Source organism: Odontomachus brunneus, unplaced genomic scaffold (genome assembly GCF_010583005.1).
Source record: "Odontomachus brunneus isolate Ranch 3 - 2012 unplaced genomic scaffold, Obru_v1 Obru_scaffold_007, whole genome shotgun sequence".
Lineage (NCBI taxonomy): Eukaryota > Metazoa > Arthropoda > Insecta > Hymenoptera > Formicidae > Odontomachus > Odontomachus brunneus.
The window spans coordinates 2,266,233-2,279,947 of NW_022639457.1; the positions used below are offsets into that span (position 1 = coordinate 2,266,233).

At 32.9% G+C, this 13,715-nt stretch overlaps 4 protein-coding genes across 7 annotated transcripts; 2 read left to right on the plus strand and 2 right to left on the minus strand.

The window, feature by feature from the left end:
* The first annotated feature begins 723 nt into the window (after positions 1-723).
* LOC116854002 (histone PARylation factor 1) lies at positions 724-2,870 on the plus strand. Of its 2 annotated transcripts, none has more exons than XM_032835428.1 (5): positions 724-1,080; positions 1,152-1,738; positions 1,840-1,988; positions 2,075-2,313; positions 2,479-2,870. In XM_032835428.1, exons 1-5 carry the CDS (start codon positions 1,020-1,022, stop codon positions 2,778-2,780), a joined length of 1,338 nt encoding a protein of 445 aa, XP_032691319.1. In that variant the 5' UTR covers positions 724-1,019; the 3' UTR covers positions 2,781-2,870. The 2 variants fall into 2 exon arrangements, with proteins under 2 accessions (XP_032691319.1, XP_032691318.1); XM_032835427.1 differs by having other exon boundaries at positions 726-1,080; positions 1,169-1,738.
* Positions 2,871-3,467: 597 nt separating this feature from the next.
* Positions 3,468-6,098, plus strand: LOC116853956 (leucine-rich repeat and coiled-coil domain-containing protein 1-like). 2 transcript variants are annotated; one of them, XM_032835352.1, is made up of 5 exons: positions 3,468-3,608; positions 4,029-4,347; positions 4,486-4,629; positions 4,829-5,140; positions 5,291-6,098. In XM_032835352.1, exons 2-5 carry the CDS (start codon positions 4,033-4,035, stop codon positions 5,513-5,515), a joined length of 996 nt encoding a protein of 331 aa, XP_032691243.1. In that variant the 5' UTR covers positions 3,468-3,608; positions 4,029-4,032; the 3' UTR covers positions 5,516-6,098. The 2 variants fall into 2 exon arrangements, with proteins under 2 accessions (XP_032691243.1, XP_032691244.1); XM_032835353.1 differs by having other exon boundaries at positions 4,486-4,566.
* A 195-nt stretch (positions 6,099-6,293) lies between these two features.
* Positions 6,294-7,896, minus strand: LOC116853957. Of its 2 annotated transcripts, none has more exons than XM_032835356.1 (5): positions 7,421-7,896; positions 7,084-7,319; positions 6,739-6,949; positions 6,563-6,644; positions 6,294-6,494 (listed from the first exon to the last, which is right to left on the minus strand). In XM_032835356.1, the coding sequence occupies exons 1-5, from the start codon at positions 7,458-7,460 to the stop codon at positions 6,371-6,373; spliced, it is 693 nt and encodes a 230-aa protein (XP_032691247.1). In that variant the 5' UTR covers positions 7,461-7,896; the 3' UTR covers positions 6,294-6,370. The 2 variants fall into 2 exon arrangements, with proteins under 2 accessions (XP_032691247.1, XP_032691245.1); XM_032835354.1 differs by having other exon boundaries at positions 6,294-6,492; positions 6,558-6,644; positions 7,421-7,889.
* Positions 7,897-9,637: 1,741 nt separating this feature from the next.
* On the minus strand, positions 9,638-12,200 carry LOC116853958 (stress-associated endoplasmic reticulum protein 2). Its single transcript, XM_032835357.1, has 3 exons — positions 11,882-12,200; positions 11,235-11,307; positions 9,638-10,531 (listed from the first exon to the last, which is right to left on the minus strand). Exons 1-3 carry the CDS (start codon positions 11,963-11,965, stop codon positions 10,494-10,496), a joined length of 195 nt encoding a protein of 64 aa, XP_032691248.1. The 5' UTR covers positions 11,966-12,200; the 3' UTR covers positions 9,638-10,493.
* Positions 12,201-13,715: the final 1,515 nt, after the last annotated feature.

Below are 13,715 nucleotides of genomic sequence, written 5' to 3' on the forward strand. Positions count from 1 at the left end.
AAAATTTATTCCTCCAAATCCGTGCGCGCGGGAGATTTAAAATGCAATGTCACCTTACTTTCTGGACACAGTAGTATGTAAAATATGTATTTGTAACATAAAATGCTACCACATTTTTTAATTCACAAGAAATGCGTCAAAAACAGTAACCTAGGTTACTATACACAATCTATAAAAATATAAATATTCTTTTTATATAAAAATATAAGTGTGTAAATAATTATAGATTACACATATGAACATATACATATATAAGTACACATATTTATATGTATCTATATATGCTATAAATGCATAAATGTCCTTAATATATTTTAAAATTGGTATGTCTGAAATGTTAATTTGACAGATTTTATACTGTTTTTATTTTGTTACATACGAAATTATAACATAAATCTAATATTATTATAGGTTAATGTTTACTACACGTGAGATTACTAATACTTCTTTTCATTAATTTAATATCAGTAAAAGTGTAACAGATCATTTATTCATATATTGATATATAAGGAAAATGATACGCGCTAATCATTAGAATAATAATTACGTATCTACCGACTTTTATCTTTTTATTTCTCTTGAGGACAAAGTATCACCTCACGTCGCTATGAAGCTAATCCGATTACTGCTGAGATAGCTTTTACTAAAATCTGATTAAGCTAGGGAATTTTTTGAAATGGGTCGATTGAGTATCACTGTTCAGTCGGATTTCCAATCCGACAAATTATCGTAAACACTCCAAGGCTGCATCGGAAACACACACTACTAGACGATAGCCGTTGGAGTGAACGAAATACAAAAGTGAGATAAAAAGAGAGGGAGAGTACTCGAGTGACGTTTCCGAACGCAGCCCAAGAGAGATAACCTCCATCGTTCATTTCTGTTCGTATGTAATAATACAAAATTAATTGTCGCTGATAAAGTATAAATATATTTTCTCTTACAATGTCATCCGATGAAGAAACTCAATTTAAAGTGTACAATGATGATCCGCGAATTCCTTGTCAATACGGTGTAAAATGTTATCAGAAAAATTCACAGCATCTCAGCAAATACAAACACCCGCCAAAAAAAGAAACGGTACCGTATAATTGCCTTTATTTTTCATTTTAATTAGTGGAAAGTTCCTTTTAATTAATATGCGATTATAGCATATTTTTTCTTCCAGGTAAAACAAAACGAAACGCTCATCACTGGCACAAAAAGAAAAGATATGGTAAAAGATAATAACAAAAAAGTAAAGTGCAAAAGTCCACCAAAGAAATTGCAAAAGACATGCGAGAATTCCGAAAGAAATGTGCATAATCTTTCCCCGAGTTCCGAAAGCGATAAAACAAAAAGTAGTGATGAAGATGATGACAAGAATTTAAATATAAGCCCAGAAGTGGTGAATAAAGATATAACAGTTATACAAACAGCAAAATTAAACGAGTATAATAACTCATATAATTCTGCCAAACTTAATGCAAGTGAAAATTTATCTGTATCAGATATTAATGTTCAAAAAACTATCAAAGAACTATTTTTAGTTGAAATGCCAAAGGATTTTTATCAATTTTATGAATTTTGTAAAAGTATATCAAAAGATAATCCTCTTTTGGCATGTAAATCTGCTTGCTTAAAACTTGTGGGCCCATACGATGTGTTAGAAGGTAAAATTAAAGATTTGACAAATGAAAAAGATAAAGAAAAATATTTGATACACTGGAGATATTATTATGATCCACCAGAATTTCAGGTATATGTGATATGCTAATATCTAATAATGAAATTCTATCTATAAGAATGATCCAAAAGTTAATAATATAATTTTAATATTTATGGGGATTACTTTTTTAGACTATTATAAAATGTGACAACAAAGAAGGACTACATTTTGGTTATTGGCGAGATGATATTGCAGAAAGACCAGTATTTGTAGCAAAGAATTGTGGAAATGTTAGTTGTGTATTTGAATCTGTTGCAGAAAACATATTTGGTGCTATTGAGTGAGAATCTGGAAAATTTAATGTGATATATATATGCATATACCCATATGTTAATATATTTTATTTTTACATTACCTAAATTACAGCACTTATCTACAAAATAAAGCAAAGTCAGCCAATCCATTCGAGAAGACTGGTATAATGCGTTTGCATTCTCAGCTGAAGAACTTCGCCAAACAACATAACATAACTTTAGAGAAAAATACTACAGACATGCGCTCCAGAGAAAAGAAAGTTGTAGCACGAACTTTTCACAAAGCAGGCATTGTAGTTCCATATGATAAAAAGACTCAATTAGGTTACAGAGATTTAGCAGCGACAGATAGTAAGTGTCCAGATCTTTTCTAAGATGAATAATTATTAAAAAGAATCTTCTCAATTTGATTCTACATTGAATTTACATAAAATAATTATACATTTAAAGTAATTATTTTGATTACATTATTCCATAAATATTTTGTGTTTCCATTTTATGATTCTATTGCTACAGATGAATTGCAAAAAATACTGAAGCAAATAGAGGAGGCTAGCACTCTGGATAAAAGAAAGGCATCAATCACGCAACTTGATGAGATTGTGAGGCTGGCAACAATAGCTGCGGACGAATGCGACTTTGGTACTTGTTTAGAGTTGGGACACGATCTCTTTTCCAATGGAAGTATCCATGTACAAGGCAGAGCCTTACAGATGCTGTCCGTTGCTTATACCCATTTACAAAGGCCACAGTTCTTAGAAATACTTGAAGTGCACTTGAAAAACAGGAGGAAAGGCTGCGAATTGAGCGTAATTTGAAAATTCATTCTTTTGTGTATTAAAAATAAATATTCATGCATTATAAATAATAAAAACAGAAAGACCGTTAATCGGTGCATTCTAAGTTAAGCATCTTGATGTTCTATTATATTCCACTATCCTTTATTTATTTCATGCCTATCAATACTGAATTATTTTCATGCATTCTCCATCTATCATTTCATATTAGATTATTTAATTACATGTAATAATCCTTAAAAACTAAAGGAACATTTTTGGTCTCAGGAAACAGGTAAAATTTAACGAATTGTAACTTTCTCAAAAATAATAATAAGATGATTTTAGAAGCATATTACTCTACTTAAAATTTCTGATAATTATTAAATTTTTAGATGAATATAAAATTCCTTATTTCTTACGAAGCTACACGAGATCGAGCAAAGGTAATTTACAAGAAATTATACTATCAAATGTACAATCTTTTTCAAATATTTTCGAAAGGTTATGAATGAATTAATTTGATATGATTCCTTATATAAGATGCTACTTTGTAATATTGCATTAATATAGATATAATAAGGATTAATTATAAGAGTTTATTACATATAAATACAATAACAATTTATGAAACAAGTAGAGAAAAATAACTCAATAATTAAATTATTTGTTATAATGTTTAAATATATTTAATGTATAAGTGGCATACAAATGAGACACAGCTTAAAATAGAGTGAACCGGCGGGCGGCCAAAAATACTTTAACGCTCTCTCGCCTAGTCGTTGAAACCAGTCGTTTCGGATAACAGTGAAGTTCCAACAGAGATATTTCGAGAAAGAAAAACTATTTTATATACGTGCATACTTCTCGGTAAACTTCTTTTCGATATAAAGTAGCATATACATTCACGACCGTGGTAACAACTCTTATGGAAAAAACGCAGAGAAAGTTATCAATGTTTCAACGATTTCCAAGACGTCGACATTTTAGCGCAGCACTGCGTAATGTATATACATTAAAAGATATTGCGCGCATTAAGAGACGGAAACAAAAAAGCGTAAAGAAATTAATAACGAGTGACATTTTACTCGTCTGAAACACAGCGGAGAATCCGTAAAAAGCGAAAAGAAATAACAGAAGTATTATAATATAATGTATATACATTAGCCGTCCGTTCTTTCGGAAATTAACAGTCTGCGATTTCTTCATTTGTGACTCGACGCTACCGTGCGCTGAATTTATCGACAATTTACAATTGAATCGAAGTTACGAATCTCGCCATCCTTGCAGAATCATGTCCAAAATTGAAGGACCGGCACCTACGGCTGGCGGAGATGCACCGATGATTGAAGCCACGAAGGCCGATCGAGTCGACGACTCATCATCGCAATCAACCAACTCGGTTAAACCGACACAGGTTGATGTAGCGCCGGAAAATGTAGTCTCATCCACTACAGAAAATCATGCAACGTCGACGGAAGTAAACGCAGAAGCGTCCGCTGAAGGAGTCGTTGATTCCGGCACAAAAACTGCCGATGCGGAGAATCTCAAGGAAGATCCTAAGGACGCGACGGTTTGTCAGACAGCTGTGGCACAAGATGAAAAGAAGGTGCGTGTCGCGCGATTCGAACGAATAGCGTGCAAATTATCATCTCAAAAGTCGAGTTTTTTAATTCATCGGTGGATCCATCGATGAATTAAAAAACCTGCCCAAATTGTTATGCAACCAATTTATCTTTTATCGCAGATCGACGACTCGAAGCGAAATGTCGTGCAGGCGAAAGGCGACAACGCGGTCTCCGTGTCGCAGTTAGAGGAGGAAGTGAGGGTGAGGAAGTTCTCGGAAGAATGTCCCTGGAGAAACGACTCGCCCCGCGGGCTTGCGGACCCGGTTAAATTTCATATTTAACGAAGAACGAGTTTGTCGAATCATTTTCCACATTCTTCGCGTGTTACTTCAAACAAGCGTACATCAACGACCACGATTTATGCGTTTTCTTCTCTGATAGAGCTCGCGATCGTATTGACTTCCTGATCCATAGGTGACCTTCCGGTTCGTGTAGACTCTAACGATCCTTGTGCTTTAACAGAACAGGACAAAGGAGCGCGATACTTATCGGAAAAAGTTGGAAGACACGGAGAAGAAACTGACTATCTTGCAAGCGGCCTATGACGCAACGACGCGTCAGGGTGGAGATGAGACCGGCCTGCAAAAGTCCGTGGAGCAGCTACGAGGCCAACTGGCGCAGACAGCATTGATGTACGAGGAGCGGAATCACATAGTCGCGAATCAGGAGAATCAGATTAACGCGCTAAATAATCAGGTGACATCGCTGAAGGAAGTGGTGTCAATCACGCGCGACTTGCTGCAGATCCGTAATATGGAGGTGAAGCAGCTTCAGGTAAGTTGAGCGTCAATTCATTGACGACGTTTCGCAAACATACGATGCAGCTACATCTGTAACGCATTTCTCTCGATAGATAACATAATGAATTTGATTAATTGATAACGTAATGGAATTTAACTGTTAAGATGCGTGATCATGTTGCAGACCGAAGTCGATAGCATGGAGCGGAAGATAGCTGAGGAGCGCGATCGGCATAACGCGATGATCAGCAAGATGGACGCGGCAATGCGATTGAACGCTGATCTCAAGAAGGAATACGAAACCCAACTATCCTTATTTCAAAGTCTTCGAGAGAAATACGGCGAGAAGATTACTCTATTATCCGAGGAGAAACGAGCTCTCGAAGCAGCAGCCTCTATACCCAAATGATCGTTCATTATATATCTCTTAACACGTTATAAATATTATCTTAATCGCATGCTTAATCGCATATTTTGTTGACGCAGGTTTATGTGACAATAATTATTGCGCTATTGTTTAATATTTATTAAACGACAAGATCTCAACAAGAACAAGACCGCTACAATTAAGATGTTGTAAGCTTGACATAAAACTAAATTTTCTTACTTTCTCTGTGTATAATATAGAGATTACACAATATAGATCGAGAATTATGAAAATAATCATTTATTTCAATATTACGTTAGGAACTAAGCTTTATTGAAATATATAGACATTTTAGTACTTATAATTAAATTTTGGAAATTTTGAAAGAAACTTATGAGTTACAATAAATTACAATGTATTATTTTTTTGTATTTTTAAATGTCTAATAATTTAATAGAAACTGCGGTTCTCGTTAAACAAACAGTTTAATATACTAGAATTAAATAAAAAGTTTAATATAATAAAAGTCTAGTCCAATTCTAGTCTAAAAACTGTTTATTCAACTTTTATTGAATTGTTTTATATTATATTTATTTATGAATATAAAATAGATAATTCAAAAAGATATTTTGTCTTTTTTTTCTGCCCCTCTCTACACTCAATTATTACTACAATCAATAATTTAAAATAAACCGAAATAATAGTGAAATAATTTAATTTAAACATATTTATTAATATAAAAATATCTTAAATTATGAAGAATGCATTATAATAGTATTACTTTGGTTTTAAATATTCACTCAATAACATTCACAATAAATATTCACAATAACACTAAATCATAAGTTTTTATTTTAAAGTTTAATATTAAATAAACCCTTGATACAGCCATCTCAATCACAAAGTGTCATCATCAGATATGTATGATATCTCAGGAGATGAAAGTTTTATATATTCTTCATCAAAGAAACTAGGAAAAATAAGTTCTGGAAATTCTATAGGTACTAACATTGCTGAATCTAAAATAAAAAATTAGCAAATCATATAAAATTTATAGTTATATATTGGATAATATCAATCTGACCTTCTTCTTCATGAAGTATTACAGTTTCTTTTTCTTTCAAAAATTGGTCCATAAATTCTTGTTCTATGTTTTCAATATGTTCATAATCTACAAAAAATTCATTGATAAAAAGGCATTTTATAAGCCTAATGGTCTTGTTAGTGTAATAACCAATTGTTTATCCATATAATTATCTGCATACCAAATTTATGTTGAAAATCATAATGATGTGCTAAATTTTCTGGTTCATGAACTTTCTTAGCAAATCTTTTAGGCAGTGGTTTCTTAAAAATTTTATCATCTAATGTCTCTTCTGTCTTTGTATCTTTATCAATTCCTTTTTTCTCTTCTTTTAGTGTTAATCTTTCAAATTCAGTAATCTGATATTCACAATTAGAATATTTCCAATGTTCCTATAAAGATACATTGTAAATAATTTATTTCTAACATTGGTTATATATACTGATAAGAATATGCAATGAATAAATTTGTTTGAATCTAACACATATTTTGTTACTTTAGTTTTATTACTTTTAATAAAAATTACCTTTGGTGAATATGTCAAGAACTGATGTCTAGAACTGTCTGGTCTTATTTCATTAGACTTTTGAATCTTCAAATTTTTAGTATATGTATTTTTTTTTACATTAGTTGGATGTGTGCTATGAAATACATTCATATCTGATCGAGATCTTATTGATAAGCCCTTTGGCTTTTGACCAGAGTCTTTGGGTTTGAAAACAGTTGTTTTGCATGGTGATAGCATGGACTTTGCCACTAGATCTATAATTATTAAACAATTTATCACTTCATAATGTACTTTAATTCCATACATATTAATTATATTTTGTACAAAGTTACATAGAAAATATGCAGATATTTACCGGTAGGTTTAATTTCGTTGTATCCATGAAATAATGACATCTTGCAACACGTAAAATTAGTTTCTCACGTGTCTTATAATTACTTTTTTGTAGAACAAACTACTGGAAGCCTGCAATTATTTCTAATGCTTAACCGATATAGTTGTAAACAATCTCAAAGATATTTGAAAATGAATGCACTTATTATCAATAATCTCTCTCTCTCTCTTTCTCTCTCTCTCAATATTGGTTCCAGGTAATCCTTATTATTATCAATAATGTATTCGAGAGAAGCTTGAGAGCGGCCAGGGGTACAAACTCCCTCTTGTAAAAATTGGCTCCAGTTTTTAGTCGTGCCCTTTGAGATTGCTTCGGATGTGGCCGAACTAAACGGGTAACGTCATGTGGAGTGGGGATATGGCATCGCGCGAGTTATGGCTTCTGCACACAGGACGCGGTAATGCTTGCCGCGCGGCAAAAGTCCACGCGATAGCCAATCAATATGTTGTTTTTCCATAAGAGCTAGAAGGTTATTACGGAAAGCAGTATATTGATTGGCTGTCGCGCGAACTTTATTAAAAACTTTATTAATCTATTATATATATATATATATATATATATATATAAAAAGGAGTGATAAAGATAGAAGAATGTAGTAGTGATGGTAGCGTGCTCTCCGAACGCACCCATACACGCCGTCGCCATTTTGTTGTAAGGTATCATAGGGCTATCGCACACAAATTGACATAACTGCATATGCATAGCATAAGACCGTATGTACCAATGAGCATCGAGTATTAAGTCGCCATATTGGTGTTCGATGCTTAATATTCGATGCTCATTGGTCCATACGATCTTATGCTATGCATATGCAGTTATGTCAATTGTGTGCGATATAGCTGAATCCGGGTATCCGGCCGGTTTCAGCTTTTTTTTGATGAAGTTAGCGATCTAAACTGCGTTCCGAAATGCACTGCCAGTACTGAAAATCTATAGTTCATGTTATATATATTATAGAATTTCAGTACTAGCAGTGAATTTCAGAACGCAGCCCTAGTATAGTATAGACATCTGTGGGTGTTTACGTTAAATCGAGTACGAGTTAGTTCCACTAGGGTCGAAAAATGTAATAGGCACAACCATCTAGTATCTTCATGGTTCAAGACAACTCAGTACTGCTTTCCGACGCTCGAGTAGTTATGGTTAGTTAGAGTTAGCTAGAGTAGCATAGCGGATAACGTGAGCATCAGGTAGTTGATTTTCAAAAAATATTAGTTATTAATAAGTTTAATCTCATATAGTATGTTTATACGGAACGTTTAATACACATACCAATTAGTAATTTTATATTGAATTATTTTGATTTCGGCAATGTATATAAACAACATATTGAAGTAGTGCAATATTGATTAGAAACACGTATCGTATTAATTGAATATATTGCATCGCCGAAATTAAAATTAATAAAATTAATAAGATATAAAGTTACTAATTGATACGCGTATTAAACGTTCGGTTACTAGCTAACTCTAACTAACTCTACTCGGGCATCGGAAAGCAGTACTGAGTTGTCTTGAACCATAAAGATACTAGATGGTTGTGCCTATTACATTTCCCTAGTGGAACTAACTCGTACTCGATTTAACATAACACTCTGTGATTACATATATGATTTCACACTGATTCGATGTGTCATCTGCACCCATTTTTGAGGTGGAACTACGTTCCTTACACCCATTTTCAAATGCTGCCGGTAAAGTGTCGATTTGATGCGTATCCATTCTACGCCCATTTTCTGACGATTCGTGTCCGTGTTAAGCACATAATTGCGTAGTTAAAATCATGGACAGTCCATGTCTTAACACTACGGAATATTTAAAACAATCCAGATTATAACGTATATTATTTAATCGTGTATTATTATCCTTTTTTACTTAAATTATATTCTTATCTCTTCATAAGACATAAGTACACATATATGTAAAATTTCAAGTTGATGCTACTAAATGACATGTGGAGATAAGGAACATATGTGGAGATAAAACAAAATAAAATTTATGCACAATAAAATTTAAAATATCTTGTAGATATTAACAGCTGTTGAACAAATAACGATAATAAATAGGAGTTAAACATAATATACACAAATCTATTTGTAACAAAGATCATATCGAGAAAGAGTGCACTTGGGTATATTGTGTAGTTTCAAAGAAACAATTATATAAAAATGCAATCGCGTAAAACAATCTAGATATATATATTCATATGTATATATTGTTACTTAAAATATATACACATAAATATATGTATTTATTATACTTTGTTAAAAGAGACAATGCATTACCAATAGCAAATGCTCAATATGGATAACTCATCCTTAATATTATGTATAATATATATTTTTATAAGTATAAAAAAAATGACCTATCTCTCCTCTTCATTCATAATACATAAGCATTATACAAAGGCCATTATAACATATGGATAACAGGAAGCTACCAACTGCTTACAGTGGAATGCTTTAGGTCTGTCTAACTAGATAGAGACGACCTCCTGTGTCGTCAGTTAGACAAGCCTGCTTGAGGAGAAATCCATACAATAAATTGTTTGTGTATATACAATTATTTACTATATTATTTACCCATGGACGAAAGAATATATCTAAAAAAAAAGCAATATAGAAAATTGTATTAACAGAAACTTGATCAAAACAATCTGACCGTGACTGAAAATTAGAAATAAGATTGATTATTTATAGTTTTGTTTTCTTAGTTTTAAGTTTCTTTTTTTTTTTGAAGCCATATGTATGAGTACTTCTTTCGTCTATGTGTAGCACAATTGAGTTAAACGCTTATAAATGCATTTATAAATATATAAGTGGTATAAATAAATCTTTGAGCTTTTTTGCAAAAAGAAAAATAGTTTTCCAACTATTATCCAGATGTTATCGTTACAGTGATGTTCCAATTCCTGTAATATCTTTCTTCCTTTTTACAATCTATATCAAAATGGTCTGTCAGTCTCTCCCACATATTCATGAGTTGTAAATGGTTTGTGTTAAGATTAACAGTGGTATCTTTTTTCCTTATCATCTTCAAGCCATCCTGATACTTTGGATGATTTGAAATACAGCTGTAACAAAATAAAAAATAAAGTAAGATATATTACTTCTAAATTACAATTATATATAATTGAATAATTCAAGTATATTTTTATATATAAGTGAAGGAGAGAAAGACAGGAATAATAATATTTTAACCTGTATATATATATGTATGTATATATATATATATATATATATATGTATGTATGTATATATATATATATATATATATATATATATAACTTTAAAATATAACTGTAAAAATATAACTTCATATATATATATATATATATGTGTGTGTGTGTACGCACAAAAGGTATTAAAAAATTAAATAGATAAACTTTGTAAAGATATAGAAGACATCAAAACAAACATTTCTTTATTAATAATACTTTTTGCAATGACATCTTGTTTTAATGTCATATACTGTATTTCAATCTAGCATTTGCTTTTAACATTGCTAAAAGAAATTTTCACCGTAAAAAAATAAGTCACCTTTGAATCTTTTTTAATTTCTTTTTCTTTAGAGTAAAGTATAAGTGCTTCAATATTCTTTGTTTATTCTTATACTTGTATAAAATTTCTGGTTTAGCTAACATATTATTTTGAAGCTATATAATATGAACTAGAAACTTTGTAATTTAATTTTGCAAATGTGTCAATCTATTGTTCCAACATTTTTAACATTGTATATCAGAATTATTATACATATTAAAAATATCATATACTTACCAGATCCACAAACTAAGAAGAGAAACAGAGCTAGAAGCCAAGGTCCAACTGAAGATCCTTCTTCTTGTGATTTCTAGAACAGAAAAAATTTCTACTGATTTAATATAACTAGGCTTCAAAAAACATCAATAAACAGATAGAACATGCACATAAACAATATTGCGATATAGAATTGACAGCTGTTCATTTATGGAGACAGATATAATGCACATATGGACAAAACCGGTCGATATTTTCCGATAACTTGCACAATACACATTGCAATAAAACAAATATTGACATTAACTTGATGTTTACAAGTAATGATCCATCGCATCTGGATCTCTCTATAACCTCAAATGGTCAATTAAATCGACAATCGCGTTAAATTCGAACAGACCAACCATAGAAGTTATGTCGATTTACAACGATATCGCGATTGACAATATACATACAAAGATCTTGTTTCACTCAATCCGCTCTTCTCAAAACCATATGTTATTTTCCTTTAAATACCCGCCAAGTACAACCGGGCCTCTCGCGACGCGATTTTCCTCCAGTTTCTTCGAACGACACGCTCGACGATTCCACGATACGAATTTGACTCGCATTTTTCGTAGTTTCACCGTCAAAGGATGTTTATCATTCTGACAACCCCGAGGACTCACCGACGACTTGGGAACGTTTCCACGTAGCGTGATGTTCTTCGTCGCCTTCTCGTTGGCGATGCGCATTCTCTGTTTTGGTGCCATCGTCGTCGTTCAGCGAATTCCCTCAGATTAAAGGTACCTTCAACAATGTGTTTAAAAGTGCGTTTCCTCGTGTTCACATACGCACCGTATGCGCACGTCCGAACGTGTCCGATGTTCTCGAACGTCTACGATGATGCACGGCTGCAAGCCGGAATACCTCTTGCTCCGCGACGTTCGTCGACGTGTGCGCTGTGTGACACGTGAAGTTGCGCGACGGCTCGACTCCTCGTGCCACACGTCACCACGGTGATCGGTTGAGTGAGTTCACTGCTTCGTTATTCGTAACTGTCATTAATTCAAAAAAAATTATTTATCATCGATTATACCTTATTTTAATTAAATATAAGCACGAAGATTATTCATTGTTAATCCGAGGAAAATCAAACGGAAGTTACATTTGAAAAGAGGCTAAGTGGCAGCCATGTTAAGGCGGGCGTTTCGAAGATTTTAATTAGATTTTACGTGACAAGTTCTGGGCGTCACTCACGAATCTTTTTTCACGTAAACTTGATCTTACTTATTAATCATATAATTCTACAATTTATTGATTGTTGGAGCAAAAGGTTGCTCCAACAATTGATTGTTTCAGACTATTTTACAAATGTGCACGATTGAAAGTGTTATTTTAATTGATGTCAACTGTCCAGACTAATATTTAATGTCCGACTTTGAATAATCGCATAAATGTGAGTAAAATAATTTAGTAGACATGTATAAATCGAATGAGGCCGTAATATCTCGACAATGTAAAAGATGCGTAGGAATGATCTCGACAAGATAAGTGCGAGAGTACGGAAAAAAAGAGGTGAGACTGCGATTGCGTGTGTATTGTACGTAGAAATTTTATATATATATATTTTTAGAACCGCTACATCTAACAACAAATCGTTTATTTTCGAAGACTCCCATCGACAATCGTCATCCGGTAAAACCATTGAGACATAATATTTTCATCATTATGTTTCTCGCGAATATCCAAGTACCTTCTCTTAATTGTCACGGTATATATTTACTTCTCTCACTTCTCTCGACGACAACTGATATACATACGTACGGATGATTGGCCGCCGGCGATAAGGAATCACGAAAGAGGACCCGCCGGTCCTCTCGTCACGATCGACTCGGTGAAACTTGGTTTTGTTTCGTTAACGACGGCGCTTCGTCGTAGTAACAACGGAAATACAAACGTGAGGAGATCCTGACGGGCGGCAACCTCGATTTCTGTCTCTTTGAACTATCATCTAGCATAGCGATAAGTTAAGAGTTTTTTCGCTAGCGACGGAGCGTGCAACGACCGTGAAGCTCAATCGCAAGATTAAAATTATATAGGAAAAAGTTAATGAGAGCTATGTGTTAGAAGGTGTTGCATAAAATAAATGTAGACATATTATTTATGGAAATATAACAAAATTAGGAGGTATATTTTTTTATATCTCTTTTTATATCTCTTTTATATCTATAAACATATGTTTCGGTCACCTTCATCAGTATACTATTAACGCAACATTCTTCAAGCATTGTACATATAAGTTTACACAATAACACATATAAACCCTGATCTAACGCTAATAAAGGTCCAAAAGGCGACTGTATGTTTATAAGATATAAAGAAATATATCTTCCAATTTATAATATTTTCACAAATAATATGTCTACATTTATTTTGCATAATTCCTTCTAACGTGTAGCGCTCTCTCTCTCTCTCTCTCTCTCTCTCTCTCTCTCTCTCTCTCTCTCTCTCTCTCCCTCT

Excerpts from the sequence above, each read along its gene's own strand:
- LOC116854002 (XM_032835427.1), top strand. The coding sequence starts at position 946 with ATGTCATCCGATGAAGAAACTCAATTTAAAGTGTACAATGATGATCCG. Across the intron at positions 1,081-1,168 it reads ACCCGCCAAAAAAAGAAACG|GTAAAACAAAACGAAACGCT; the intron begins GTACCGTATAAT and ends TTTTTCTTCCAG. Across the intron at positions 2,314-2,478 it reads AGATTTAGCAGCGACAGATA|ATGAATTGCAAAAAATACTG; the intron begins GTAAGTGTCCAG and ends CTATTGCTACAG.
- LOC116853956 (XM_032835352.1), top strand. The coding sequence starts at position 4,033 with ATGTCCAAAATTGAAGGACCGGCACCTACGGCTGGCGGAGATGCACCG. Across the intron at positions 4,348-4,485 it reads TGGCACAAGATGAAAAGAAG|ATCGACGACTCGAAGCGAAA; the intron begins GTGCGTGTCGCG and ends CTTTTATCGCAG. Across the intron at positions 5,141-5,290 it reads TGGAGGTGAAGCAGCTTCAG|ACCGAAGTCGATAGCATGGA; the intron begins GTAAGTTGAGCG and ends ATCATGTTGCAG.
- LOC116853957 (XM_032835354.1), bottom strand. The coding sequence starts at position 7,460 with ATGTCATTATTTCATGGATACAACGAAATTAAACCTACCG. Across the intron at positions 7,320-7,420 it reads CAACGAAATTAAACCTACCG|ATCTAGTGGCAAAGTCCATG; the intron begins GTAAATATCTGC and ends TAATAATTATAG. Across the intron at positions 6,645-6,738 it reads TGATTTTCAACATAAATTTG|ATTATGAACATATTGAAAAC; the intron begins GTATGCAGATAA and ends AATTTTTTGTAG.
- LOC116853958 (XM_032835357.1), bottom strand. The coding sequence starts at position 11,965 with ATGGCACCAAAACAGAGAATGCGCATCGCCAACGAGAAGGCGACGAAG. Across the intron at positions 11,308-11,881 it reads GAAACGTTCCCAAGTCGTCG|AAATCACAAGAAGAAGGATC; the intron begins GTGAGTCCTCGG and ends TTTCTGTTCTAG. Across the intron at positions 10,532-11,234 it reads CTTCTTAGTTTGTGGATCTG|CTGTATTTCAAATCATCCAA; the intron begins GTAAGTATATGA and ends ATTTTGTTACAG.